This window comes from Miniopterus schreibersii (assembly GCF_964146895.1).
Source record: "Miniopterus schreibersii genome assembly, chromosome: 1".
NCBI classification, from domain to species: Eukaryota; Metazoa; Chordata; class Mammalia; order Chiroptera; family Miniopteridae; genus Miniopterus; species Miniopterus schreibersii.
The window spans coordinates 3,018,395-3,045,628 of record NC_138101.1 but is presented as its reverse complement, the minus strand read 5'-3'; the positions used below and the strand labels follow the sequence as shown (position 1 = coordinate 3,045,628).

Below are 27,234 nucleotides of genomic sequence, written 5' to 3'. Positions count from 1 at the left end.
TGACTGTGCGTTTAAAGCCACCCATGGCTACGTGCACGCATTTAAATGGGCACCTTTTTGCAACCCGGCCGCTCTGGCGCGGAGGGAGCGCTCAGCCTGCACGTTAATGCTGCAGCGGCGAGGCCCCCTGAAGTTGGGGGGCAGAGTGGCGGGCGAAAGGGGGCACGAGTTTAGTCCAAGGGTCCACCCGACCACTTGCTGCAGACGGAGGGCAGAGGTCTCGCCGGGGCGGGGCGGGGCGGGGCGGGGCGGGGCGGGGCGGGGCGGGGCGGGGCCGAGGCCCGAGTCCGCTCGGAAACTTTCGTGGTTGGACCCTTTGCCCCGCCGCCCTCCGGTCTGGCCGCGCGGGGGACTCGTCGGCGAGGGCGAGGCGAGGCACACGGTGATTGGCGGAGGTTCGCAGTGATTGACAGGCGCGCCGGCCGCTCAGCGGGCCGATCCGGCGCCGCGTCCCCCCAGCCGCGTCAGGAGTGGAGCGCGGCCTGTGGGCCCGCCCCCGGGCCCGCCCCTCTCGGCGCGGTGGGCGGGGCTCCGCGGCTCTCGGGCTCTCGGGCTCTCGGGCTCCCCGGCTCCCGCCGCAGCTGGCGCCGCCCGCTGGTCCCGGCCGCTTCCCTTCGGCCCCGCGAGTCCGGCTTCTTCCGACAACTTCGCCGCGCGCGGGGAGGCCCGGGAGCGTCTCGGCCCGCGTGCGGCCCCCTGGCGGGCGGGTGAGTACTTGGGGACCGGGGCCGGCCGCGCGGGGCGTTGGAGAGAGACTCGGGGCGCCGGGAGTCGCCGCCCGTCTCGGGCCTCAGTTTCCCCGTGGGAGCCGAGGGCCGGCTGGCACCAGCGGACCCCCTGCAAGTTCCTCAGAACTTGGAGGGCGGGGGTCCCCCGGCTCCGCGGCGCCCCCTGCCTGGGTGCGGTCTGCCTAGCGGGGCGAGCGCCCCCGGAGCCCCAGCGCCCCGGGAATCGCGGGGCGCCGCGCGCTCCGAGCCCCGCACGCCTGCGAGACCCCGTTGCGGGGCGAGAGCGGGTCCGAAAGGCGGGGGTCCGGCGGGTGCGAGGCCGCCCCGTCCCGAGTTGCCCCGTCACGGCCCTGCCCCCGCGGCCGGTGGGACGGGCGGCCCTCGGTTCCCGCCGGGCTGGGGGAGGGCGCCGGGGCCCCGAGGGGGCGCGAGGGGGTAGGGGAGGGCTCAGGCCCCCGTGGGACCGGCCCGCCCCAGCAGCAGCCCCCTGGGAACCCGCGTGGGCGCTGCCCCTCCCCCACTCCTCCTGGCGAAGGGGGGGCCCTGGCCCCCCGGAACGGTTTCTGTTTTGAAAGATGGATGCTCCCCGGGAAATCCCGCCCAGCCCTGCTGGGCTTGATGTTAGGGCATTTTAAGGACCTCACATCTATGCAGTACTGAACTCCGCGGGTCATCCTAGGGTAGGGATCGTAGCTCCACTTCACGCGCGGGCCGAGGCCTCGGGGATTTGGTGACCTGCCCGCGCGGCGCGGCCCCGCCTCTCCTCACCTTGGACAGTGACCCCTGGAGTTCAGCCCCGTGGGAAGGGCTTTCCCTTCCGCTGGGTCCATCGCTCACAGAGGCCCTGGTACCCCTGCGCTGGCCGCCTGACCTCCCTGCAGCCCAGCGAGGGAGCGGTTCTGGAAGCCGAGGCCGTGCCGGCCAGTGTCCTCTCCTGGGAGTCTCCTGGGAGCCCCGGGGCGGCTGACCAGGGATTTTACAGAGGCTCCTTTGTCTCCCCCCCACCCCCAGCAGGTGGACACAGACGTGGCTGGCCCACGGCCTCTCACCTTCCTCCCCAGGATGGAAGAGTATGTGAAGGGGCGTCAGGCCCAGGCCTCCTCTGCCTTCCCAAGCCAGGGTGGGACAGGTCACAGAGGGGAGCCTCGCCCAGTCCTGGCCCCCCAAAACGCCTATGCTGTAGGACAGACCAAGCCCTGGTCCGCAGTGGTGGTGACCAGAAGAATCCTAATGCAGAGGGAGCCCTGTGCTTCATACCACCCCCTCTCTTCTCCCCCATCCTCACCTCAGAAAGTGGCACCACCAGTCCTGAGCCGCAGATGCAGCCACCCTCTTCCCCACCTCTCCCATTCAGGTGGTGACTCTCCAGAGCTGTGCTCAGATGCCTGGGCTGGGCCAGGCCTCCTCACCTTTCCCTGGACGGCCGCCAGGCTCCTTTCCTGGTGCTCCCATCATGTCCCCACATAGCCCCAATGGTTAACTGCCACTTCCCTGCTCAGCACCAGCCTGCACTTCCTCTGGTCCTAAACCTGGCACTCATCCAGGCCCTCAGGACCTTCCCTTGCCACCCAGACAGCCTCTTCTCCCATTCCTGTGTCCCCTCCCCCAGAGATCACTTCTCAGCCACCTTCACCCTCCTGGCCACAGTGCTGGCTCACTCACCCTCGCTGCCTTTTTTCCTGGGCAGTCCCTGCTGGAATGCCCCACACCCCCCTTCCTCCACCCTTGCCTGGCTCAGGCCTGCTGGTCCTGAAGGCTCAGTCCAGGCCTCTTCCAGAATCCCTACCCCGCCCCCTTTCCTCTGGGTGACAGACACTGTTTCCAGCTGAGTGAGGCCCTACGCTCTGACTCTGTAGTTCTCTTTAGGTGTCCTTCACATCTAGACTGAGCTCTCCAAGGCCGGCCCCACAGGAGCTCTCTCTGGGCAGGGAGTCCCGAGAAGTGCCTGGCATGGGATGGGGCCCAGTGCAGACCAGGTGCCAGGTGTATGGGGGTGCTTAGCCACTGGGGAGATAGTGTGGCTTTCCATGGTCACTACCCTGGACATTCCCAGTGACTCCCCCTTTGTTCCTGTGAACTTGGCACTTGAGAATGTTCCTTGGTTTGGCCCTTAGTACCCTGGGGCAAAAATAGGTACATGGGAGCCTCCAAGGACCTTGTGTCCTTGTCTTGAGGAGCCACCCTGTGCCAGGGGGCTCAGCCGGAGCAGACTTCCCAGGCCCTGGGAACCACCCCAGGGCCACTCACTTAAGAGCTTGGTCACAAATTTTAAAGTAACATTTTGTTGTAATTCCAAAAACCTTGCACATTCATTATACAAAATTAGGGAAAATACTTTTAGAAAAAGAATAAAGTAAAAACACCTGTAATCTCTCCACCCAGAGATAGTCAGGATTTACCTTTTTGGAGGCATTTTCTTTTATCTTTTTCTGCAGATAAACTTTGTTTTCATCCTAAATAGACTCAGGCTACTATGGCATGTTGCTGTAGATCCTGCTTAACAGTGTTACACACACATTTTCCCCACATTTAAATGTTCGTATGCACTATACAGCTGTTAACAGCTGTAGCACCATATGGAGGGGGTGTAGCATTCATAACTGCCTCTCTGGACGATTCTGGGAAGTATAGCGTGACAGACACTAGGAAGAGGGCTCCGCAGGGCAGAGGCATGGAGGTTAGCAGCGTGTGGATGTAGAGGAACACCGGGTTTGAGAGAGAGTGGACCCTGGAAGAGAAAGTGTAGGGAGGGGTCGGGTTGCAGAGGCCCCTTTCTCAGAAACTCGCCGAGGTTTTGCAGGTTGGAATTCCAGCTCTCACCCTGAGCTGTGTGGCCTCTAGCAGGAGTCAAACCTTCCTGGACCCATGTTTCCCCATCCATGAAATGGGGTAGGGGTTGAAGGATGAGCCATTTCTCCATCCATAACACCAGGATATTACTGCCTACCTGCTAGGCGAAACGAGGAACCCCGAGAAGTCTGTGGGAAGCGCTGGGAACAGAGCTCATGCCAGAAACATGTTTGTCGTCATTAGCGACACAAATGCTTGGTGTAAGTCAGCTATCATTTGGGCAAGCTGCCCTTGGCCATTCTAAGAAGGTGGCACTTGATTCTGGGGTGGCAGGAGCCACAGGATGGCCAGGTAGGACATGGCCCCCTGTGGTTGGAGTCCTGCCTGTTACGCCGTTTTGGGTTGGCCAGTGGCCTGCATATGCCCGGCTGTGTGTGCCGGGTCACAGTTGAGGTCCCACCCAGAGCCAGGAGCAAACTCAGTTTGGTCTGCACATGCCACTAAATGACAAATTTTGCAGAAGTTGCCTCTGGTTTGGTTCCTGGAAGCCTGGGGTTTGGAAACAGACCGAGCACTGCTTTGATCTCCAGGCAGATTTGCGTGGCTTGATCGAGATTTTGGTTCGCACCCGGAGGGATGTTTTAAAATAAGGGCTCAGTCCCTGTGAGGCAGGAGTGTCCAGATTGGAACATGCAGGGGTCTTTGATGGACACGGATCCGACCTGTGGGGCCCATGTGTAGCTGGGAACGAGGTGGACATGGCTCATTTCTATAGACCCTCCAGAAACCTGTGTCAGCACCTGCTCCACCAGGCTGGGTGCTGGGAGCTGGGTGTTCGGAGATGTCTGGGACCCTTGCCCCTCTTGTGCACCTCATAGTTTGGTCTCATTTGGTCTTCACAATGCCCCAAGCATGGGGCAGTAGTCCCCATTTACAGTTGAGGAGACTGAGGTGCAGAGAGGGATGAAGCCTGCTCAGGACTGCACAGCTTGTGGGGACAGAGCCCAGGGCAGGGAGCCCTGGCAGGTCAGGTTGGGGAGCCTTTGCCTGCCCGGCACTCGGTGTCCTCATCTCAGTGAAGAGGGTGGATAGGCCTTGAGTCTGGGAGGGGCACGGTGTCCTCTGGGAGTCTGAGGAAGAGCCTCACAGGATCCCCACACATTGCACACATGGTCCCAGCATTTTCAGTGGGTTATGTCCCTGAAGCCAGCCAGGGCCCCAGGTTCAGCTTTCGGCCCCATGGTCTGAACCGTGTCAGTGGTCGTGTCCATGTTGCCCCCAGCCTGTGCAGCCACTTTCTTGGACTGACTGAGCCCATCCCCCGTCATTAGCCGATCCTAGAGTCTGCACACTCTGGCCTATTCCAGGCGTCTGTCCTCAGACCACCATGCAGCTTACGTCACTCTGCTTTTCTGTGTGTTTGTTCCTCTCTGGTGGCACTTGAGACCTTTGTCCTTTGGTTCTGGCCTGGAGTTGGGCAGATCTAAATTCTGGTCCCACCAGCTTTGGATCCCCCCTTCCCCTCTGCTCCTTCTAGGGGGTTCTGAGGGCGAGTCCTTTCTGGCTTTTCCAGTTCTGGTGGCTGCTGGTGACTCGGGCGTCCCTTGGGTCGCAGCTGCATTATTCCAGTCTCATCGTGTGGCCTCCTGTCTGTGTCTGTTTCCCTCCTCTCCTTGCAGTGACACCAGTCATTAGATTAGGGCTCAGCCACACCCAGGATTACCTCATCTGAAATCTTTAATTATCCCCTTTTCCAAATCGGGTCACCTTCGCAGATTTGGGGTACACCTGTCGTGGAGACCGCCATCCAGCCCACACAGCCAGACACGCCCGTGCTCCATGTGGAGCATCTTGTTGACACCTCGCTTCAGTCATCATCCCTCTGCTCAGATGGGGGCACCCAGGCTGCATGGCTCATGCCCCTTGAGGTGGGGCCTCAAGGCCTCAGATGTTAGGGCCTGAGCTCCTGACTCTGGGACCTGTCGAGCTGGGTGGCCTTGAATGTGTTTTTTCCCCCCATTTCCTTGTCCGTAAAGTGGGCACGGTCTTGTGGGAGCTGTTGTGATGCCGCATGAGGTCACGTAGAGAATGTTGGGCAGCCCCACCCTGTTCCCTTTGCTGTCTCCTTTTTTAACCAAAAACAAGAGGGCTGAGCTGGGCTAGTCCTGGTGTGTCTGACCCACAGCTTTTCTCCCCAGCAGGATGGACTCCAGCGCCCCCCCTCCAAGCCCCTCCAGCCCACAGCCTTCGCCGCACCCACAGCCCCAGGCCCGCTCACGGCTCAATGGCACATCCTCAGTGAAACAGGAGAAGAATGGGGCACCCCAAGCTCCTGGACCCCAAGTTGGACCTGGACCAGATGTGGGAGACTCAGTGGCCCCAGCGGCGCCCCAGGCCCTTCGTGCCAGGAGCCGAGAAAGAGCAGATGGAACAGGTAAGGGTTGGAGGCCTGAGAAGCTGGACTGTCCTCAACCCACGCTGGGGATGTTACATGGATTCAGGGTGAGCACAGAGTCCTTCCATGCGGTTCAGGGCCCCCCACTCACTGAGGCCCTTTCACCCCTCACCTGCTCAGTGAGCTTTGCTCCTGAGCCCCTAGATGGGTGGCAGCAGATGCCACGTTTCCTTATTTTATTTATAATCAAATGGCCCAGCTCCAACCTGCTTGCACTCTGGGCTGGGGGTGGTTCCGCACCAGGCACTGTGAAGGTGAAGGGGGAAAGACTTCCCCTCCCCCAGCTCTGGTCCCATGCTCTGGGCAGCACTCGGGGAAGCCCATGTTGTCCCCTCTCCCCCATGGCCACTCCTGGGCCATATGGTCAGGCAGCCCTGTTTGGTCTGGGGGCCCCACGTGGCCACCCTCAGAGCCAGCTGCCATACTGGAATGCGCCTGGGGCCAGCCCAGGTCTCCACTCCCTCTGACCACTGTTCTCCATCCCAAGCTGGGCTGCTAAGAGCTGTCGCCGCTCCAGTCCGTTCTTAGGACTCCTCAGGTTTCCACTCCCCACACCTTCCCAGGAGGTGTCTTCAGAGCAGAGGTGAGACAGTGAGGACTCAGGTGGGAGAGGGCAGCTGGTCACAGTGCTGGCTGCCTGCTGACATTGCAGGGGCGCTAGGGTTTGGTCCATCTTCTGTCCACCTGTGGCCCTGAGTGGCTGTGGGAGGCATAGGTGAGTCAGACCTGCCCCAAAGAGTCCACAGTCTCGTGGGAGCAGAGGGAGGCCTGGGGCCTGTGGAGCACTAGGTGCGTGGGCCTAGCCCTGTGTACCTTTGAGAGAGTTGCCCAGCCCATTTCTGCATCTGTGAGGTGGGTTCAGTCACACTGACTCTGTTGCTGGGCTCATGTGTGGTTGCTGGGACCTTATGAGGTGCTGGGACCTTGTGCGGTGGGCGAACATTCCTCAGGCCCCAGTGCCGGTGACTGTGGAATCCTGCTGAGTCCCACCCCTCGACCCTGCAGGCACCTGCCTGGTGGCGCACAGAGACTGGCTGTCCATTGAGCTGTGGTACTTGATAAGCTTCGTGAATGTCACCAAGCATGCTCCTAGCCCTGGCTCCTTCACTGAGGTCCTGTTCAGACCTTCTCTTGAGGGCGACCCCTTGCACATTAGTGCATCCATCCAGTTTTATGACCCCCACTAAACTCCCCATAACATTAGCTCAGGACTGTGTGTGTGTGTGTCAGATTTTTTATGTCCTCTGAGGGAGACTTATGCCACAAACTACGTGTGCCTGCTTGCATGTTTGGGGGATGCTTTCTTTTATCTCCCCCACCACCAGGGGGTGGGACCCTATGACTTCTCTCTCCTATTCTCAGGCTGAGTTGAGATGGGCTACATTTTCCCCCCGGTGGTCTGTGTGAGTTAAGGAAGCCCCAGCCTCCCACTGCCGCCTGGTCACGCTCACCTCACCTCTCCAGCTCACCCAGCCTTTGTCATGTTTTTCCCACAGAGAGGCCGCAGCCAGAGGCGCTTACCCTGGCTCAGCGAGGCCCTGTGCAGAGGCCCGCACCTATGTGAGCACCTGTCCTCAGGGCTTTATGTGACCCCTACAGCAGCCCAGGAGGGGAGCACTGTTATTAATCCCACTTAGAGATGAGGACACTGAGGCACAGACGTGTCCAAGTGACCAGCCGCTGAGTGAAAGGTGACCCAAGTTTCCTCTCCTACCCCGGCCCTCCCAGCGGAGCCTCTGCCCTCCAGACTCGGTACAGCCAGCCGAGGCTTCCTACTCAGTTCACACTGGGCTAGCACCCGCTTGGTCCCTTCTGATCGTCAGTCTCCTTTAGAGACCTCTGAGTTCTCTGCTTTTATCTCCAAGCCTCTGTGTGGGCCAGGGCCTAACCCTGGAATCTCAACCCAGCTACAAATGCCTCCCAACCGCAGGGTTCAGAGACCAGGGCTGGGCTTGGGTTCAATCTGGCTGATGCAAAACAGCCCTGAGAGGACGAGTCAGACTGTACATTTCAGATAAGGGGTCAGGAAACAGAAGCGGTTTCTGTTTGGTTCTGCCCCAGAGGGGAGGGGAGGACTGCACTGGGCATGAGCAAAGCAAAGATGGCTGAGATTTGAGCCCGGGCTCAAGGGCTGGCCCCCAGAGCCAGGCTCTGGTAACAGGGGTGGAGGCTCAGGCCTGCCCTCCAGGGACCCTGGGGGGTGGGTCACAGCAAATGGTTCACCAGCCCAAAGGACTGCTGAGTCCCTGAGGCCTCCCAGCTGTCTGCACCAGGCCAGGCACCCGCAGGACCACAGGGATGGTGGCTGGAACCCTTGGGTGAGGGTGCAGCCTGCCAGGAGGTGGTCCCACCAGTGTTGTCCAAGGACCTGCCCAGCCAGGTGCAAGACAGTGGGCAGTGGACAGGAGGGGAGATGCTGGGCATGTAAGGGAAGGAGGACGAGACTGTGCAGGTGTCCTGGGCACAGGGGTTGTGAGGTTGATGGCACTTGGGCAGGCGTGGAGTCAAAGTGTGGGGTCCAGGGTTAGCCAGGCCAAGTGGGACTTCAAGGCTCAGTTCTCGTGAGCACCAGCTCTAGACCAGCACCTCATACAGTGCCTCCTTCTCCATAAACCCTCCTGTTGGCTGGGTGTCAGGTTGCCTTGAAAACTGCTCTTGCTTGGACACGCAGCACTTTGATGCTGATGGCAATTCACACCGGTAGGGTTTCTCTGCCTGTGCACTCCCTCCCTGTGAGCCTGAGGGAGGGGCCCAACCTGGAGCCCCCAGGCTTTGCATTCTGCCCTTAGTCTGAGTCCTTGGCCAGCACCCAGGAGGAGACCTGATCTTGGGGATGCAGGGGGCACTGGGGAAGGGGCAGCCATCCTGGGCCTGAAGCCATTGCCAGTGAGTCCCCTGTGGACCTCAGCGAGGACACCCAGTCTGAACTTGGCAAGGACTGTCCACCAAGAAAGCTAGGTGCCTGTGCCTTCTTGAGGTCCCGTGAAGAACCCTCCCCTTTGAGCCATCTTCAGCTCCCCGAGCCTTCTTTAGACTGGATGTGATCTCCCCTTCGAGCCTTGAAGGTGTGTCAACCTTAGGCCACTGCCCCTGCCACCTCCTCCTGGAATCCTGTGTCCTGTAGACTCTGGGGCCCTAAACACAGGGTGGGAGGCACCATTGCCACAGAGCTGGCCCTGAGCCGGGCAGAGCCTGGATGAACAAACGGAGGGCTGGACATCGGGCGGTGTTAATGGGGACTGTTCCTGTTTCCTTTCACTCTGCCCTTTGTTTCCAGAAACATCTAGAGAGTGAAAGTTTATTAATTTCTAAGAAGCGCCTACTATGTGGTTAGCAATGCTGCAGTCATATCCAGGTGTCATTGCGAGATGTTGCGCTACCTGCCAAAGTGGGGAGTGGCGATGGACGGGGGCAAGGTGTGCAGTGGGGCTTGGCCCCTGAGTGTTGGTTGTGTAAATCAAAGAAAGGGGTGGGTAAAACTGGGTTTTTCAGAAACTTGGTTGTTACGTGACCCACTGCCAGTGAGGTTAGAGTGAAACTGTGTAGTGGACATGGTGCTTTTGTGAATTGGGCTCACTTTTTAGGAGTAAAGTACAGCATGCGCCATGTGGCATTTGGACCCTTGGACCCAGTAATTCACCTGAAGGATCTGCTGGGAGAATAGCACCCCCAGAATGTGCACACAGATGGTTTGTGGCCCCCTTTTATAAAGTTAAGGAGAACTGAGAGTAACCGAATGGCCTGGCGGAGAGGAGAGGCCCAGCACCCTGACTGGTCCCCTCAGTGGGATTTCTGAGCCCCTGAAATGTAAGTTTCACCACAGGCCAATATGGGAAATTGGTTATAGTCCACTGTTATAAATACAGATCTCTCTAAATGCACACGCCCTGGTTGTGGCTCCCAAAAACCGGGTGTGTATAGACTACAGCCTCGGAAAACACGCCTTTGGTTTGTGGGGGTTGGGCATTGGGTGCAGGTTTGGCGTTTAGGTGGGGGGCCTTCAGAGCTGCCGTTGCAGCAGGGAGCTGCGGGCAGTGGCGGGACTTGGGTCTGTGGCCTCGTCCCGTCCCCCCCCGCCCCCCCGTGCCCACCAGAGACCTAGCGGAGACTGAGCTAACTCCCCGGGCCGCTGTCCTTGCTCCTTAGGGGGCTCCCCGGGACATTCTCGCCACACCTTCTCTCGCCTCCTGACCTGGGTTTTCACAGAGAAGCGCGCTTCAGGTCTGAGTGGGTCCTGCCATCCTCTAGACGTCTGAGCAGCAGGGACCCTCTTCGTGACATTCTATTTCCCTTGTTAAGGGCCCTCAAAGGGAGATGTGGAAACCCCCTTTGAAGAAGTCCTGGAGAAGGCCAAGGCAGGGGACCCCAAGGCACAGACGGAGGTGAGGACCGCAGGGTCTGGTTGGGGGCTCAGGCCATGGCCCCCAGAACAGCAGGCCTGGACGAGAGCTCCATGGCCACGGAGGTCAGTGCTGTGTGAACGGGGAGTGGGGACCAACATGATGGCACCCACCATGTGCCTGGCCCCCTTTTACTGTCTTTCTTTGCCCGGTCGTTCCTGCCAACCCTTTGGGGAGGTTCGAATTACTCTCCTGTGTCCTGCTCACACCTCACACCTGGTCTTGGGCATCACCTCCTCCAGGATGCCTTCCCTGCTTCGTGCCCATCCTTGGTGCCCCACCCCCACTCTCATTGCATCCGTGGAGGGGGTGCCACACCCTCCTGATGTCTTTGAGGAGCGAGCACCTTGAGGGCCCTACGGCACCCAGCCTAGTGCAGACACCAGTGGGATCCGGTTCCTGCCACCTTTTTTCCTGGCTTGGGTGACAAAGGAGGCTGGCTGGCCTGGAACATGGCCGGGAGGGTCCAGGAAGCCCGAGGCTGTGGGCTGGGGGGGAGGGGGGGCAGCGGGGGTCAGGTCAGGAGCTAGGTGGAGGAGGAGTCCCACTGTGCGCAGGTGGCCTGACTCGCGTCCCTGGCAGGTGGGGAAGCGCTACCTGCAGCTGGCGGGAGAGCAGGACGAGGAGCTCAACAGCTGCACGGCCGTGGACTGGCTGACCTTGGCCGCCAAGCAGGGCCGGCGCGAGGCCGTCAAGCTGCTCCGCCGCTGCCTGGCCGACAGGAAAGGTGGGTGCGGTGGGGCCTGGAGCCACTGCCCGAGGGGTGCGGTGCTGCTTGTTTAGTCACAGCTGAGACAGTGGCAGCAGGAGCCTGACGCAGGCCATGAGAAATACGCCTGATTTCTACTCTCCTTGGGCAGAGGCTCTGGCGTTAGACAGACTCTAGGAGGGGTCCCCTGGGGCCTTTGACGTGGAAGCTGAACTCACTCCTCAGCTCCTGTCTGCACCTACAGGCGACACCCTCAGGGCTCCCATCGGACTGGGGAGTGGACCCCACAGCCGGTGCAGGTGCTCCCTGCGGCAGAGGGGGAAGTGCCATAGCAGACACCTCAGGCACTCGCTGCCGGGAGGGGGTCTGGGCAGCCGGGATGGCCTGGCCACATGTGGTCACTGTCATGTTGCCCACCTTTGGGAGACTTCGGGCCCTGGGGTCATGGAGGAGCCCACTTCCCGAGGGTTCAGGCCTCAGAGAAAGATGGATATGTGCATTATAAATGCCCTTTTTAATGGCTCCTTTTTCAGATTATAGAAGTATTTTATGCTTGTCATAGAAAACGTAAAGACACAAATTAGCCACAACCCTGAAACCCAGGGAAAAGTACTCTACAGTTTGCTGCATTTCCTTCTGGTTGGTATCCTGTGTCCAGAGTTACGCTTATACAGAATCTGTTCTCCTTGGAAATTGGGCTGATGCTTTGAAAGCACGGAATTGGTGGTGGTCTGTTAGCCAGAATTTCCCATGGCCCCAGCCTCCTTCTTGGATCAGGTGGAACGCCTCACGCTGGCCGGAGCTGGTCAGTACGGCCCACACTGCGAGCAGTCAGAGCTAGCAGTTCCCAGAGGCCATGAGGGAGCCAGGTCCGGACAAGGACCACGGGGGCTGTAAGGGGAGTGAGCCAGGAAGACAGGATGGCCACTTGGTGTGTCTGCTGGAGTTGGTCAGCCTCTCCTCTGGAGAGGGGGTGCCCACAGGGACTGAGGCCCCATGTCCTTTATAAATGGGTATCCTTTTCTGCCCTGGTAACCAAGGGGCCTGGGGAGCCCCTTGCATGAGTCCCTGCCAGGCCCCCTCAGGAAGAGCCACCAGGGCTCAGAGCGCCACTCAAGAGTCCCAGAGGGGCGGGGCGAGCCCTGACACCTCCTATCCCTCAGGCATCACTTCCGAGAACGAGCAGGAGGTGAGGCAGCTCTCCTCCGAGACTGACCTGGAGCGGGCAGTGCGCAAGGCGGCCCTGGTCATGTACTGGAAGCTCAACCCCAAGAAGAAGAAGCAGGTGGCCGTGTCCGAGCTGCTGGAGAACGTCGACCAGGTCAACGAGCACCGTACGTGCCTCCCTGGGGGTGGTGGGGGCCTTCCTGCCAGGATGCTGGGGCTCCCCTGTGGGAGCCCATGGGGGCTCTGGGAGCCTAACAAGGGGCCCCCGGGGACCTGGGGATAGCATGGATCTCCCATAGGCCTAGGGAGGGTCCTTCTGGGGACATCCTCCTGTGCTCAAGGACACTTCCTGGGGCTCGGGTAGGGACCCTGAGAGACATGCTTGATATGACAGTTGGGGCCACCCCCGGAGCCCCAGAGACCCCTGCAGTGGCCCAGCCCCATCCCCATGTGCTGCCCCCTCCACTGGGACACCCAGGAAAGGCCTCCTGGGAGCTTATGGTTTATTCCAGGGGAGGGTCATAGCAAGAGACAATGCCAGCAAAGGTGTTCAGGGACAGGTCATGCTGACCAGAAGTCTTGACGTGTCCAGTGCTGCAACTACATCCATAAAGGGGTTGAGCTGTGCCCAGGAGGGCACTGAGTCACCCTAGTGGGTGGAGGCTAGGAGGCAGCTGCCCAGAGAAGTGGCCCCTACAGTGGAGGCTCCAGGCCCTGCGGCCCCGAACTCGGGGACCCCCAGGAGTGCACAGCTTGTTGTGGAGTGCTGCAGAGCATGAGGGGACAGTCCGCCCACCTTGATCCCCAATCTTCTCTGCCCCCTACAGATGGAGGGGCACAGCCAGGCCCTATCCCCAAGTCGCTGCAGAAGCAGAGGCGGGTGTTGGAGCGCTTGGTCAGCAGTGAATGTGAGTACAGTTGTCCTGCCTCCCCCTGTGGCAGCTCCCCATGCTGTCGTGCCTGGCGCCCCACACCCCAAGTCTACTCTGTCCTTCAGGGTCCAGGCTTGGGCCCCTAGGATGAGGCCTGATGGATGTCAGTTCTGGGCACTGGGACCTGGGCCTTGCCAAGTGGGAGTACACCCCTTAGCGAGAAGGCAGACACAGCAGAGAGGTCAGCATGCCAGTCCCTGCAAGACAGAGAAACATGGGGGCCTGGGCACATTGTGGGCCTGAGCAAGTCAGCAAGGGGGAGGTGGCAGCTGGCAGGTGGAACGAACCAGGGGGCACCCAGCAGGGAGAGTGGGGGCTCTGCACCCAGCGTGGGCTGTCGGGTGTAGGGCAGAACGTGCATGGTGGGGGAGGGGATGGAGGCTTGGGGGCTCTGGAAGCTCAGGTGCCTTCCTCTCTGTGCAGCGCCCAGCACGTGGGTGGACTCTTGGTCTCAGAGCTCTGGGATCTCATCCTGGAGGAGACATGGTGGGTGGGAGGACCTAGGACTGCTCAGCACTAATGGGAAGGTCCTCTCCCAGGTCGGCCACCACTTTTCACATGACCTGTCTGGGTCTCAGTCTCCCCTTCTTACAGCAGTGGTCATGTTAGAGTTCCCAGGGGTTTCTGTTGCATCAGGGTGGGGGCGAGGGAGGGCTTTGTGTCGAGGGGACACACTTCCCATTCTCCCACACGCTGGTAAGAAATGTCTGGAGAGTGTTGGAGCTCTGGTGGCAAATCCAACACTGAGTGCGAGGGGCCCTCTGCAGGCCGTGGGTGACAGGGACACAGAAACTGTGCTCCCTGTTTGGGAAGGCACAGCACTGTACCTCCCAGTGTCCTGTCTGCTGCACCGGTCACTCCTGAGGGTCATCACGTGGTTTACTGTCTCTCCTAGCTACACGGCTCTGCCCTGGGAGGCTCCATCTCTCTAGTGACCCAGGCATCCCAGGTGCTGCCCTTGACTTCCCCGACCCTGTATCAGTGAGCACCCCGCCCCGCAGTCCAGACCCTGTTTGCTTTCGTTGTTACTGTCGCTTGGCATTGTGCCCTGCACCTGAAACGCAGCCCCTCTGACAGGAGGCCTCGGCAAACACCTGGTGTACGCCAGGCCAGGCAGGGCCAGCCCTGTGTGTCTGGCAGCCTGTTCATAACTGTGATGGCTCGTGTCTGCTCACCCCACCCCCGGTGCCCTCTGCCAGCCAGAGGAGCGCTCCACATGGACACAGCTCTGGGTGCAGCAGGGCGTGACGCCTCTGCTAGACTGAGAGCCCAGACTTGGGCACACGCTGGGTTTGCTGAGTTCCCATTCCACACGTTTCCCAGGCTCAGGACATGCTCAGTGCATATGGGTTCTCGGTGGGTGTGTGTTGGAGGGGTTGGTAGGTGGCTGGCAGCTGCTACCAGTGCTGTGAGGAGCTAGAGCTGAGGGAGAGAAGGTGGCAGACAGGTGCTGAGGCTGGTATCTGAGCTGGGCTCGAGGGCAGTGGACCCTGGGATGAAGAGCTGAGAGAGGGACAGCCTGTCGCCGAGGTGAGGAGGCGGCAGGGGAGACCGCACTCCGCAGCCCTGTCTGCCTCTCGTCGGCCGGGTCCTCGCCCCCCGCCCAGGACAGAGGAAGGGCTTCGGAGCCCGTCTCCGCCTTGCCCGTCACACGGGTGACGGCGTGCTTGCGCTGCGGGGGGTCGCCATGCCGTGCTCTCTCGTGTTTCAGCCAAGAACTACATCGCGCTGGACGACTTCGTGGAGATCACCAAGAAGTACGCCAAGGGCGTCATCCCCACCAACCTGTTCCTGCAAGACGACGACGACGACGACGAGCTGGGCGGCAAGAGCCCCGACGACCTGCCCCTGCACCTGAAGGTGAGCGCACGGCCAGGCCCCCTGCCTCCCGGGCGGAGCGTGGTGCCAGCACTGCCGTTCTGCTTTGGTTTAGGTTTCGTCACGTTGGAAACTGTTCGTTTACAGTGCAGGACGGAGGTTGGTTCCTCAGAGGTGCCTTCCCCCCAGAACAGAGCTGGTGCCCAGGGGAGCAGGAGGCCCCACGGGGCACCGCTTCCCCAGGTCTGCGGGGCAGGGAGAGGTGGGGCGTGCAGAGTGGCGAGGAGGTGAGCCTTGCTTTCCTGGCCTGTGGCTGAGGCTTCAGTTACAGACACACAGGTGGCCCCGCTGCCCTCTCACAATTTACCCCAGTTCATTCACGGGCTGAGTCATGTGGGCCCATTGGTCACTTTGCAGAGAGCAGGTTTCCAGAAGCTTGGCTGCGCAACCCAGATAGGTTGGCCAGTACAGGGGCCTCGGGAAGACACATCATCACCAGGCCCAGCGTTAGTCACCCAAGAGTCTCTTGGTGTGGTAGAGGGGACTCAGCCCAGAGGGTAGGAGTGGGGGACAGGAAGTTGACTGAAGTCCCCATATTGGAGACATCTCGGTGTATGCGCTCCTGGGAGCCTGGGTGTGGTGCCAGGCCAGGGCAGCAGGCATGACAGCCATGCTCACGGCTGATGGCTGAGTGAGAGTCCCCCAGGGACAGGTGGCATGTCCAGGGGACGATTCTGAGATGCAGGGCCAGGGCGGCTGAAGAACTTGATCAGGGAGGTCATGGCTTTTGTAGAAGGTCCGTGCAGAGGCAGGCCTGGGCCCAAACGTGTTCGTAGAGTGATGCCACGAGTGTCCTTATTGACATTCAAGGAGAAAGGCGGGTGCTTACTATGGTTCTTGGAGGAGACCACAACCCGGGTGGCCATGGTCTGGGGGTCCTAGTCTGCACTGTCCCGGGTGATGGCTGGTAATGCCTGCTCACCAGAGCTCTCTGGTGTGAACCTCCCTTACGAGCAGCAAGCACAGTGCTGTAAAATCTCTTAAGTCCTTTTTTGGGAAGAGAAGTGTAAAGTGTGTATTTCTGACGAAAAATAAACAGGCTGTGTATCGAAGCTGTCAGAGGTCTTGGAGTCCTTCACAGGTTTTCTCATTAAAAGTCCTTTGCAGAAGAGATGATGAATCATAGCAGGTGCCTTCTGAAGCTGAAAGCTGTCCCAGCTTTTAATAGCCTCTCAGAGAGCAGAGAAACGGACGGGTGCTCAGGGGTCTCCTGCCTCTGAAGGGAACAGTGGCAGGCACCTCGTGAGCTGGCACACCTCCCTTAGAATGTCCCAGGCTGCAAGCACTTTGCTTCTCCAGCCTTTGTGACAGATGAGACCCACCTGAAAATAAGTGCAGTATATTCTAAAACCCCAGCGGACTTTACAGATGATTGCAGAGTGCAGCCTGCGAGTGTTTCCCTCAGGCCTACAGCATGCTGTCCAGCGCAGCTTCCTGGGCCTAGTTAGTTCCAGGCGGGCTCTTTGGGAAGCTGCTGGTTGTGACACTCTGTGGTCTTGGTTTCTCATGTCGGGAGCGGCTGACAACCTCGGACCTGGCCGGAGCACTTGTCACTGCCCTTTTACAGAATTCGACTCCCTACTCGTCTTTTAAAATTTCTTCCCTGATCAAAGAAGAGCATGTTTTCATTTGTTTGGACTTTCTCTGTGGAAGATGTTTTTAACCTCAGAGTTTGGTAGACCGCAAGGCATGGGGCTGGGCGGGGCTCCAGGAGGCAGAGTTGGGACCCTGCAAGGAGAGACCTGCCTGTCGCTGCAGCTGGGGCACCAGTGTGCAGGCAAAGGCCGGACTCCCGTGGACCCCCTGTTCTAGAACTTCTGTTGTCATTTAAAAGTTCTCTCAACCATGGGATTGTGTGGCCTCACAGGCAAAAAACAGAACAAAACAAAACCGCATGAATGGCTCTGAACATTAGGGTGGGATTTCAGATTAGAGGGAAAGCGCCAGACGCTTGGGGGCGCTGTGCCAGCTCACCTCCCCACAGCCCTTCCTTCCTCCTCTGCTGAGGTCAAGGCCAGGGGTTCCCTCTGCCCTTTGCCCTGGGTGCACGTTGGGAGACTGAGACCCAAGGCAGGGAAGGGGCTGCATTTGAATGTAGTCGTGCGGGGTTGTGCCTGTTCTAAGAGGGATGGGGTGGACGGGTGTGTATAGGGGTGGTGGTGGCAGGTGACTGGTCTTAGGTCCCCTGACACCCGTGAACGCATCCCATCTGGGCCTGTTGCAGTTGGATCATCTCCACTTAGTAGAGGTGGCCATGCCCCTGCCCTTCCGTCCACAGACTCTTTTCTGGAGTTCCTGCTCCCACTGCCACTCCTGGGACCGTTCAGAGCCCAGTGTGGGCTGGTGGTGTACTGGTTCCGCCCCCCTCGGTGGATGGGGAGCCGAGGCACAGGGGGGAGGAGACATTTCTGGCAGCCCAGGGCACTGTTGTCCCGACAGCGCGAGACCCCCTGGGGAGGGAAGAGCGCGCAGGGCAGGTTCCTCCAGGCACTGGGATCCCACAGGGAGACCGGCATGCGTGAGTCTGGAGACTGTGGCAGAAGGTCAGCGTCAGGCACTGGCGGGACAGGAGTAGGCGATGGGCTCCAGGGGCCCAGAGGAGGTGGTCAGGACCCAGAACTGGGTGGGAGTGACTGCAGAGCGTGGGGAGGCTGTTCCCACGTGGAGAGCGTGTTACGGGTGGGAAGACCGCTTGGACAGAGGGCCCAGCAGTGGGAAGCAGCCGGGGCGTCTCGCTCACTCTGCCCACCGCTGGGCGGTTGACTCCAGGGAGTAACGAGGTGACTGCGAGAGGCCTCCTGTCCTGGCGCTGACATCGTCTCCCCCTCCCCGCAGGTGGTCAAGTACCCCTTGCACGCGGTCATGGAGATCAAGGAGTACCTGATCGAAATGGCCTCCCGGGTGGGCATGCACTGGCTGAGCACCGTGGTCCCCACCCACCACATCAACGCCCTGCTCGTCTTCTTCATCATCAGCAACCTCACCATCGACTTCTTTGCCTTCTGCGTCCCGCTGGTCGTCTTCTACCTGTCCTTCGTCTCCATGGTGATCTGCACCCTCAAGGTCTTCCAGGACAGCAAGGCCTGGGAGAGCTTCCGCGCCCTCACCAACCTGCTGCTGCGCTTCGAGCCCAACCTGGACGTGGAGCAGGCCGAGGCGAACTTCGGCTGGAACCACCTGGAGCCCTACGTCTACTTCTTGCTGTCCGTCGTCTTTGTGGTCTTCTCCTTCCCCATCGCCAGCAAGGACTGCATCCCCTGCTCCGAGCTGGCCGTGGTGTCCGTCTTCTTCACTGTCGCCAGCTACATGAGCCTCAGCACCTCCGCCGAGCCCTACACCCGGCAGGCCCTGGTCACCGAGGTGGCCGCCGGCCTGCTTTCCCTCCTGCCCACCCTGCCCTTCGACTGGCGCTACCTGAAGTTGCTGGGCCAGACCTTGGTCACCGTGCCCGTCGGCCACCTGGTCGTGCTGAACGTGAGCCTGCCCTGCCTGCTCTACGTCTACCTGCTCTTCCTCTTCTTCCGCATGGCCCAGCTGCGGGCCTTCAAGGGCACCTACTGCTACCTGGTTCCCTACCTGGTCTGCTTCATGTGGTGCGAGCTCTCCGTGGTCATCCTGCTCGAGTCCACCGGCCTGGGGCTGGTCCGCGCCTCCATCGGCTACTTCCTCTTCCTCTTCGCGCTCCCGGTGCTGGTGGCCGGCCTGGCGCTCATGGGCTTGGTGAAGTTTGCGCTCTGGTTCCTGTCGCTGGAGCTCACCAAGATCGCCGTCACCATGGCGGTCTGCAGCATCCCCCTGCTCTTCCGCTGGTGGACCAAGGCCAACCTGTCCGTGGTGGGCATGGTCAAGTCCCTGACGCGGAGCTCCATCGTCAAGCTCATCCTGGTGTGGATCACGGCCATCGTGCTGTTCTGCTGGTTCTACGTGTACCGCTCGGAGGGCATGAAGGTGTACAACTCCACCCTCACCTGGCAGCAGTACGGCTTCCTGTGCGGGCCGCGGGCCTGGAAGGAGACCAACATGGCGCGCACCCAGATCCTCTGCAGCCACCTGGAGGGCCACCGCGTCACCTGGACGGGCCGCTTCAAGTATGTCCGGGTCACGGACATCGACAACAGTGCCGAGTCGGCCATCAACATGCTCCCGTTCGTCGTCGGCGACTGGATGCGCTGCCTGTATGGCGAGGCCTACCCCGCCTGCAGCCCGGGCAGCGCCTCCACGGCCGAAGAGGAGCTCTGCCGCCTCAAGCTGCTGGCCAAGCACCCCTGCCACATCAAGAAGTTCGACCGCTACAAGTTCGAGATCACGGTGGGCATGCCCTTCGGCACCAACGGCCCCCGCGGCCCCGAGGAGGATGACGTCACCAAGGACATCGTGCTGCGGGCCAGCAGCGAGTTCAAGGACGTGCTGCTGCACCTGCGCCAGGGCAGCCTCATCGAGTTCAGCACTGTGCTGGAGGGCCGCCTGGGCAGCAAGTGGCCCGTCTTTGAGCTCAAGGCCATCAGCTGCCTCAACTGCATGGCCCAGCTGTCCGCGGCCCGGCGGCACGTGAAGATCGAGCAGGACTGGCGCAGCACCGTGCACAGCGCCACGAAGTTCGCCTTCGACTTCTTCTTCTTCCCCTTCCTGTCGGCCGTGTGAGCGTGGCCCAGCCGGAGGCGTCCGGGCAGGTGGCTGTCGGGACCCTCCTCCCGTGTGGCTGCCCAGCCAGGTGGCGCGACGCTGACACTGAGTGCGTGTGAGTGTGTGTATGCTCACGTGTGCACGTGCGGGGCCCTTGGTCACCCCCTGAGCGCCGCCCGCTTCCACTCCGCTGCCTGGAATGCCCAGCGTTGCTGGAATTGCATGCGCAGTCCTGACCCCGCCCGGACATTTCAGAGTGAAGCCCTCGCTGGGCTGGACAACTCTGTCCTGAGAAGCACTGAGTGACAGCCTCCCTCCCGGCCCCCGAGCACTGGCCCCTTACTCACGCCTGTGTGGATTTGTGTTTGACTGTGCTGCTGTGTAAACTCAACGTGACACTTATTTATTTGGTGACTGCTAAGCCTCGACAGCTGTGTGCCAGTCCCCAGGGCCCTCTGAGCTGTCACATGGTCAAGGCCCTGCCCGAGTCCTTCCACACTGTAGGCAGAGAAGCGGCGGCTCTGGGCACAGCATGTCCACGCCAAGCTCTGGGTCCACAGCTTGCCTCACGCACTGTCCGGTGGGTGGTGGGTGAGTGTGAGAGTCTCAGACGCCTGAATCCACCAGGACTGGGAAGTAGGACCTGGCGCGTCCCTTCCAGCCCTTAGGAAAGCTTGGCCATGTTCCGTAAGGGAGAGCGGAAAGCAAGGTCCTGAAGCAGCCGAAATAAAGCCTGTGTTGAAACCTGTCGTCTCCTCTCGTGTAAAAGGAGCCCTTCCTCGTAGGTGCCCAAGACTCAGCAGGTATCTGCGCTCGTGCTGAATTGAGTGCAAGTGTGGTTTGTGTTACGAAGAGCAGAACTGACGTTCTCAGTAGTAGATGGGCCGCCTGCCAGTGAGCAGACCTGGCACCACCTCCAGGCCAGGGCCCTGTATCGCCATGGCGACAGTGACCACGACCGCCCAGCCGTCCGCTCAGGTCTACTACATCTGAAACACGCGTGGTCATGATTATTTGTGAACTAGATCACTGGTGAAATAGCGTGTAAGTGGTTATTCATGGTTTGTGAGACCATGGCCCGTGGTCAAGGCCGGACAGTCTGGCTGCAGCCCCGCATCCCGAGGGCAGCCCCACCCCAGCTCTGATCATGAAGATCTGAGGCCACGAAATGCATCACAGTTCAGCTTTGCCCCCCAGACTCACCACTAATTGTTGGGGGCGAGAGGCCACTGGCACTTCCTGAGCCAGCACAGATGACATCCGATCCTAACCCTGTGTGAGGGGTGCAGTGACAACCTGAACCACAGAACCCCAGGGAGTAAAACAGGCTCGGGGAGGAGGTCACAGCACGTTAGCAACAGAGCCAGGGTTGGACTGAGGTCTGCCTGTCCCTGTCCCCGGGCCACCACTCTGTGCTCACAGGCACCCCGGCAGAGCCGCCTGTGCTTGGAGCAGAGGGGCTGGTCTAGTGAGGTTTGCTCTGGATTAGGCTTTGGACCCCAAGTTGTGCTTCCTCCATCACATGCCCCTTTGTGACCAGGAGCCATTCAATCTGTCCCCGGGCCTCAGTGTCCCCATCTGTGAAATGGGAAGCCTGAGCTTGGTCAGTGGTTTCCAAAATTTAGTATTGAAACTTTTAAAAAAATATATTTTTATTAATTTCAGAGAAAGGAAAGGTCGGTCAGTCATTGATCGGCTGCCTCCTGCACCCCCGACTGGGGATCGAGCCTGAAACCTGGGCATGGGCCCTGACCCAGAATCTTACAGTGGTCGATGTTTAACCACCGAGCCACGCTGGCCCTGGCTGGGCAGTAATAAAACGCTTTTTAGAAACGGAGTGGTGTGCAGGACCCCAGCCCAAGTGAAGAGTGTTCATTGTGAGTTCAGGTGCCACATACACAGCAGGCGAGAACAGGCAGCTGCTTAGTGGGAACCCCCTCCTGGGCCCTCAGCTGTGACCTGGGGCAGGCTCGTGCTTTCCAGGCCTGTTTCCTCTTCTGTGAGCTGAGGATATAGCAGGACCTGCCTCATTAGTTGTTTTTAGGCTTAAATGAGTTCATTTTCTTGCAGAGTGGATAGAATAGGGCCGGACACTAGTCAATGCTCACTAAACGTTTTAAAAAAAGAGTTAAAAATGGAACTTCAGGGCCGGATGAATTGTCCCTTCTAGCTTTTTAAAAACTTACGTTTTGTGAAGATAACCATGTTTAGAGTGGAACTGGTCAGAGTGGCTTAATCGAGGCAGAGGGCCGGATGCCTGATGACGCTCTGTTTGCCCCTCCCCGACACCCCCCCACGCACCCTGGGAGCACAGTCCCGCCTTCTCCCTGCATCACGGGTTTCATCCCTCACGGCTGCACATTCAGGAAAACTTGGCCAATACCTGTGACCTACCATCTAAACATTATTTAACTTAACTACTGAGCCTTGAACAAATATTTACTGCCCTGTGATGCTCAGCAGATGTGGCCGATCCAGTCTGAGTCAAACCCAGGTCATGCCCCCATGAAAAGCACCCGAGCTGCACGCGAGGGGCCCCCATTCAGAGCAGGCAGTGGGAGCCCGAGGGAGGCACCTCCAGCCCGGGGGGGAGACGGGTCAGGAGGCTTCTGGGAGGGCTCGGGGTGTGCCCACTCGGAACACGGGAAGGAACTAGATTTGGCAAGGCCTGAGGAAGGCTATTCACCAGCCAGGGCACCACTGGGAGGCCTTGGGCACGGCCCCGATGCCAGCTGGTAGCAGAGGACAGAGCCTGAGGTCAGAGGCCGGGGGAGTGGACCAGTCCTGCAAGCAGCCGGAGCCGGGTAAGGTCGCTGAGCTCTGGGAAGATGGTCTCGGTTTGGAGAAGAGACACTGAAAGGCCATCCCCGCTCGGAGCAGACAGGGCCAGCTGTTGTCCTCTGGTTCTGGAGGTCGGACCACTTCCACGGACCCGCAAACATCAGAACACCGTTGACCCTCATGGCCCCAGGGCTCCGGATGTGTTCACCATCCCCCTTTCCTGTTGATAAACAGGCTGCTGCCTGCGACCCAGGACCAGGTGTCCCCCAGGAGGGCCTGACCCGCCCTCTGCGAGGGGAGGGACCTAGGTTTCTGAGCACCACCGCGGGTCTGGCACTGTTTACATGAGGTCATTTGGTCCCCGCAACTAGGTCTCATGCCTCCCCCGCCAACCTTGTCCATGAGAATTCTTACAGGTTCAATGACTTGCCCAAAGTCCCATGGCAGAGCTAAGGTGGGAGCCCAAGCCTGTTCCTTTCTTACTGGGCCATGGAGAAATCAACATTTTCCTGGGTGTCGAATTCCCTCTTCAGAACACTGCCCGTGGAGCTGTCCTTGGACCTCCTGGAAGGACTGTGCGGGCCGCAAGGGGCAGCAACAGTCAACAGCATGCCCGGTTATCTGCTCAGGGCTGGGCCTCACCACCCCTGCCCCGGGTGTGGGAGCCCCAGGCACAGCAAGAGCAGGTAATGTCCCCAAGACCCACAGCTCATCAAAGCCAGGATGTGAATCCCGGCCAGCAGTGGGGCTGCGGGTCCCTGCTCTGGGCCCCCCGCCTCAGTGCTGCTCACCTGGTAGGTGCTCAGACAACACCTGTTGGGTGTGTTAATGTAAGAAATCATTCAAACCTGTGAAGAGTTTTTGTGCGTTTATTTGAGCCAAAACTGTCAACAATTGTCGGGAAGCAAAACCTCAATGTACTGAGATGCTGCTGCGGAGAATGGCGGTTTTGCACCTTGTTTTAGGCATTACAATCAAAGGAGGAGACGGGAGAGGGTCACATGAAGTCCAGTGGTGACAGATCGGGGAGGTGGGAGAGGGCAGGGCAGGGAAACCTCTGGGGTTGGATAGAAAGTAAAATGATGGAAACGCTTCTTTTACTCAGGTGGGTGCAGGACAGTTAACAGTCAACAATTAACTCAGTAACAACGAGGGGATGTGTGGTCCCTGCAGAGCAGGGCCTGTGCTTTGAGGGGTCTGGGAAAAGGAAAATTACTTTGATATTCCAAAGATATGTTATCATAGATGCAAAAAGGCAATAAACAGGCTCAGGTAAGGTAAAGATTGACTTTTGTCAGGGAAGATACCGGCCTAGGACATGACTACCCACCATAAACTGCTTTTAGTTAAAAAGCTTTAATCTCCGACCATCCTTTGTGGTTACTTTAGGTCTCTGAGTTTGCCAGGTCGCCACACAGGCCTCCCCCGGGCTCCTCAGGTTAGCGTGTGGCCCCTTTGCGTCCACAGATGAATAAGTGAATCAGCGGATTTGCAAAGATAAATGGTGGTCCTCCCAAGGCGAGGTGGTTCTCATTTGGCGCATTCATAGATGTCACGGTCACGGGCACCTCGGGTGGCCTTACAAAGGTATTAAGCTAACGATTTACTTCTCCAGCATCCATGCCTATTTTGCATGTTTAACACTTTGGGCTTAATGTCAGTAACAGATTCTCTCATTTCCACTTTTACTTTCATTGCCCCCCACCCCCAGCTGCAGACTTCAGTCCCTCTCTAAAAGGCAGCGCCACCTGACTGTGTGGGCCGGGTTCTAGCGGGATCCAGGTGCAGATAATAGGGCTTTGTTTTCCAGGAGGACAGAGCTGTTGGAAATGAGTCACTCACCACTTAGGCAATGACTCTGAGCGCTAAAAGCTTCTCGGTTGCTAGGAAACCCCCCCAGGAGCTGACGAGCCTTTGTTCAAGTTTTCCCCAGGTTTCTGAACTTCTGCGGGCCCTGACCCAGTTGGGGGGGGGGGGGCAGGGACAGACTTAGTTCCAGGCAGCTGACCCCAGGCGTCCATCAGAAGTCACCTTCAGGGACCTGGTTCAGGTGGCAGAGAGTCCAGGACCCCGTTTGGGGCCAGGCTGCCTGGGGTTCGTCCCATCCTGGCTCCAAGACTCACAAGTTTGCAACCTCGGGCAAGTCACCCCCCCTTTGTGCCTCAGTTTCCTCGTCTGTGAAGTGAGGGAAGTCACAGCACCCTGTTTTAGGGTGCCTGTGCGATGGAATGGGGTGAACCGCGCGTGGTGCGGGGCGCGGCTCACAGGTGCCCGAGGTTAACACGGACCCTGGAGGGAAAGAATGCTGGCAGCTGGCTGGGCGGATCACCGAGTGGCCCGCACGCCAGGCCAGGGCTCAGGGACGGGGCCCAGTGGGCGTGAGGGGCCTCGGAGCTCCCAAGCTGAGGACAGATGGGACGACAGGGACACTTTCATCTGAGATGATGGTCTGTGGTTGGGAGAGGCCTGGGGAGGGAGCAGAGTCTGAGCATTACTTCACGTTGTTACTGCAAAGAGAACCAGCCCAGAGCAGGTCTGCCTCGGGCCGGCCTGTAGTGTGGGGTCCTTGGCATCGTGCAGGAAAGATTTCTCAACACGCGTCCAGGTGATTGTGAGAGGACGTCTAGAAAAGCTGGGGACAGTGAAACAAGGGAGGTTGGGGTAGTAGATGCGACAGGAGGGAGCCTGGGCGGGGCGGCTTCGTCTGCCTAGAAACGTCATGGGAAAGAAGTGAGCCAAGAGTCAGAGAAAAGGGGCCTCGGAGACAGGATCAGGGGATTGGCCTGGGACGAGCTTCTGCTGCCCATTGCTCCCCTGGCTGCAAGTCTGGCGGGGTCCCTAAGAGTTTAGGGGACGCTGGCTTGAGAGGGAAAGAGAGGGAAGAAAGCGTGGATATGCCCCAGGAGGGACACCAGCGCTGGGGCCTTTGTTTGAGGGTTTTTAAAGGCTGGGAGTTTAGGGGCGGTCTCAGGGGAGGGTCCCAATAGAATATTCATCAGCTTTTCCAGGTGTCCCCTTTCTGGGTCGTGGTCTCCTCTGATTGCTCGGCGCCAGGGCAGGGGTCATTAGTCACTGCAGCTGGTCCTGGCATCACCGGCCTGGTTTTGCTGTTTTTCTGGGCCTGGAGCTGAAACAGAACTGAGGCCTAGATGTTATCTTGGGAGGAAAGGTCAGGGGGGGGTCTCACCGGCATGGCCAAAGATATGCCAGGGGAGGAAGGGCCACCCTGGGGTGAGGTCCAGCATCAGTTTTGCCTGTTGTTGCTAGGCACCCAGGGCTTTCCCCCCTGGGGACCTTCTGTAGCTGCTATAAATTGCTCGGCCAATTTGCTCAGCCATCTGTCTCAGTTTCCCCATTCCATGTGCCCAGGAATTTTCCTTGCTTCTTACTGACCTGCCTCAACGTGGCCCCCTCTGTGGTCGCCCACAGCTCTGAGCCCAAGGCGGTCCACGTGTGCAGACCCAGGTGGAGCCAGCCTGGCCGCTCGCCCAGCCCACAGCCCAGCTCCCCACACATCCCTGGCCTTGTAGGAGCCCCCGCCCAGCCTTCTGTGCCACCATCTGGCTGCAAGCCCCCTGAGCATTGCCCGAAGCTCCCCGGCAGGGTCCCCCCTGCCACCCTCAGCAAGGGCAACGTGGAGTCCGACGGATCCCACCTCTGCTGCCCACTCACGTGTGCTCGACATAAGTGCTCGGAGCCGTCCGAGAGCCCTCAGCTGTGAGCTGCAGGAATCGGCCAAAAGGATTCAGGTGGCGGGGAGATCAGAATGAAGGTACCCAACTGGGTTCATTTTCTAGCCCGTGGGACAAATTACCACAAACTTATCTTCACACAGCACAAATTATTCCCTTACAGTCCGTGGGGTCCAAAGTCTGCCATGGGTCTCCCTGGGCTCAATCAAGGCGTGAACAGGGCTGGTTCCTGCCGGAGGCCCCGGGGAGAGGCCATCCGTGCCCTTGCCTGTTCTAGCTCCGGGATGAATCCACGTTCCCTGACCCACAGCCCCTTCCTGCGTCTTCAAAGCCAGAGATGGCAGGCGGGGTCCTCGTGTCCCATCCTCTGGCCTTCCCATTGGGCAGCTCCCTCTGAGTACAGCCAGCAGAGGCGCTCCGCTCTCGAGGATGGGTGTGGTAGACTGGTCCCACCTGGATTCCCAAGGCTACCCCTGCCCCCACCTGAAGGTCCACGACCTGAACCACAGCTCAAAAGGGACCGCATGAGGCCTAAATGAGATTGAACAGGTCACGTGCCCCATACGGTGGTACCATGGGTTCAGCCAAGTACTTTTTATTATCTTAGTCATCCCAACTGAGGAGTGGCACTGCCCTCTCCTGGAGGTGCAGCTCAGAGAGGTTAGCCACGTGCCCAAAGTCACACAGCCAGGAAGCGGCTTTCTCCAACTTCATGGTCTGTCCCGAGGGCTGTGTGACTGATGAACTCAGCCGATGAAAGTCCTGCCCGCAGACCCTCCGGAGCAGCTCCTGCCTTCCTCATGCTGGGCCAAGCGTGTAAAACGCCCGTGTGAACATGGAGAGGCGAGGCCTAGGCTCCCAGGAGGGGTGCGTGCAGCGCTCCCCACAGGCCCTTTCGTTTATCTCAGCCATCACGGCAGGCTGGGCCGGGCCCCTCTGGCTTCCGCAGCTAATACAGGCACCTCATGGTCTCTGTCCTCTGAGGCTCCCTTTCCCTGGGACACTGAGGCACTTCTAGGGGAGCCCTGAGTTAGGAGTCAGCCAGCCTAAGCTCAAAACCCAGCACCAACACATGCCAG

At 59.5% G+C, this 27,234-nt stretch overlaps 2 protein-coding genes across 2 annotated transcripts in view; both read left to right on the top strand.

The window, feature by feature from the left end:
- STK32B (serine/threonine kinase 32B) overlaps positions 1–27,234 on the top strand; it is a 616,411-nt gene that overhangs the window by 505,578 nt on the left and 83,599 nt on the right. The gene's annotated exons all lie outside the window — the stretch shown is intronic.
- WFS1 (wolframin ER transmembrane glycoprotein) lies at positions 539–20,432 on the top strand. The gene is made up of 8 exons (XM_081133134.1): positions 539–707; positions 5,720–5,952; positions 10,273–10,355; positions 10,956–11,100; positions 12,246–12,416; positions 13,077–13,157; positions 14,893–15,041; positions 17,895–20,432. The coding sequence occupies exons 2-8, from the start codon at positions 5,721–5,723 to the stop codon at positions 19,698–19,700; spliced, it is 2,667 nt and encodes an 888-aa protein (XP_080989260.1). The 5' UTR covers positions 539–707; position 5,720; the 3' UTR covers positions 19,701–20,432.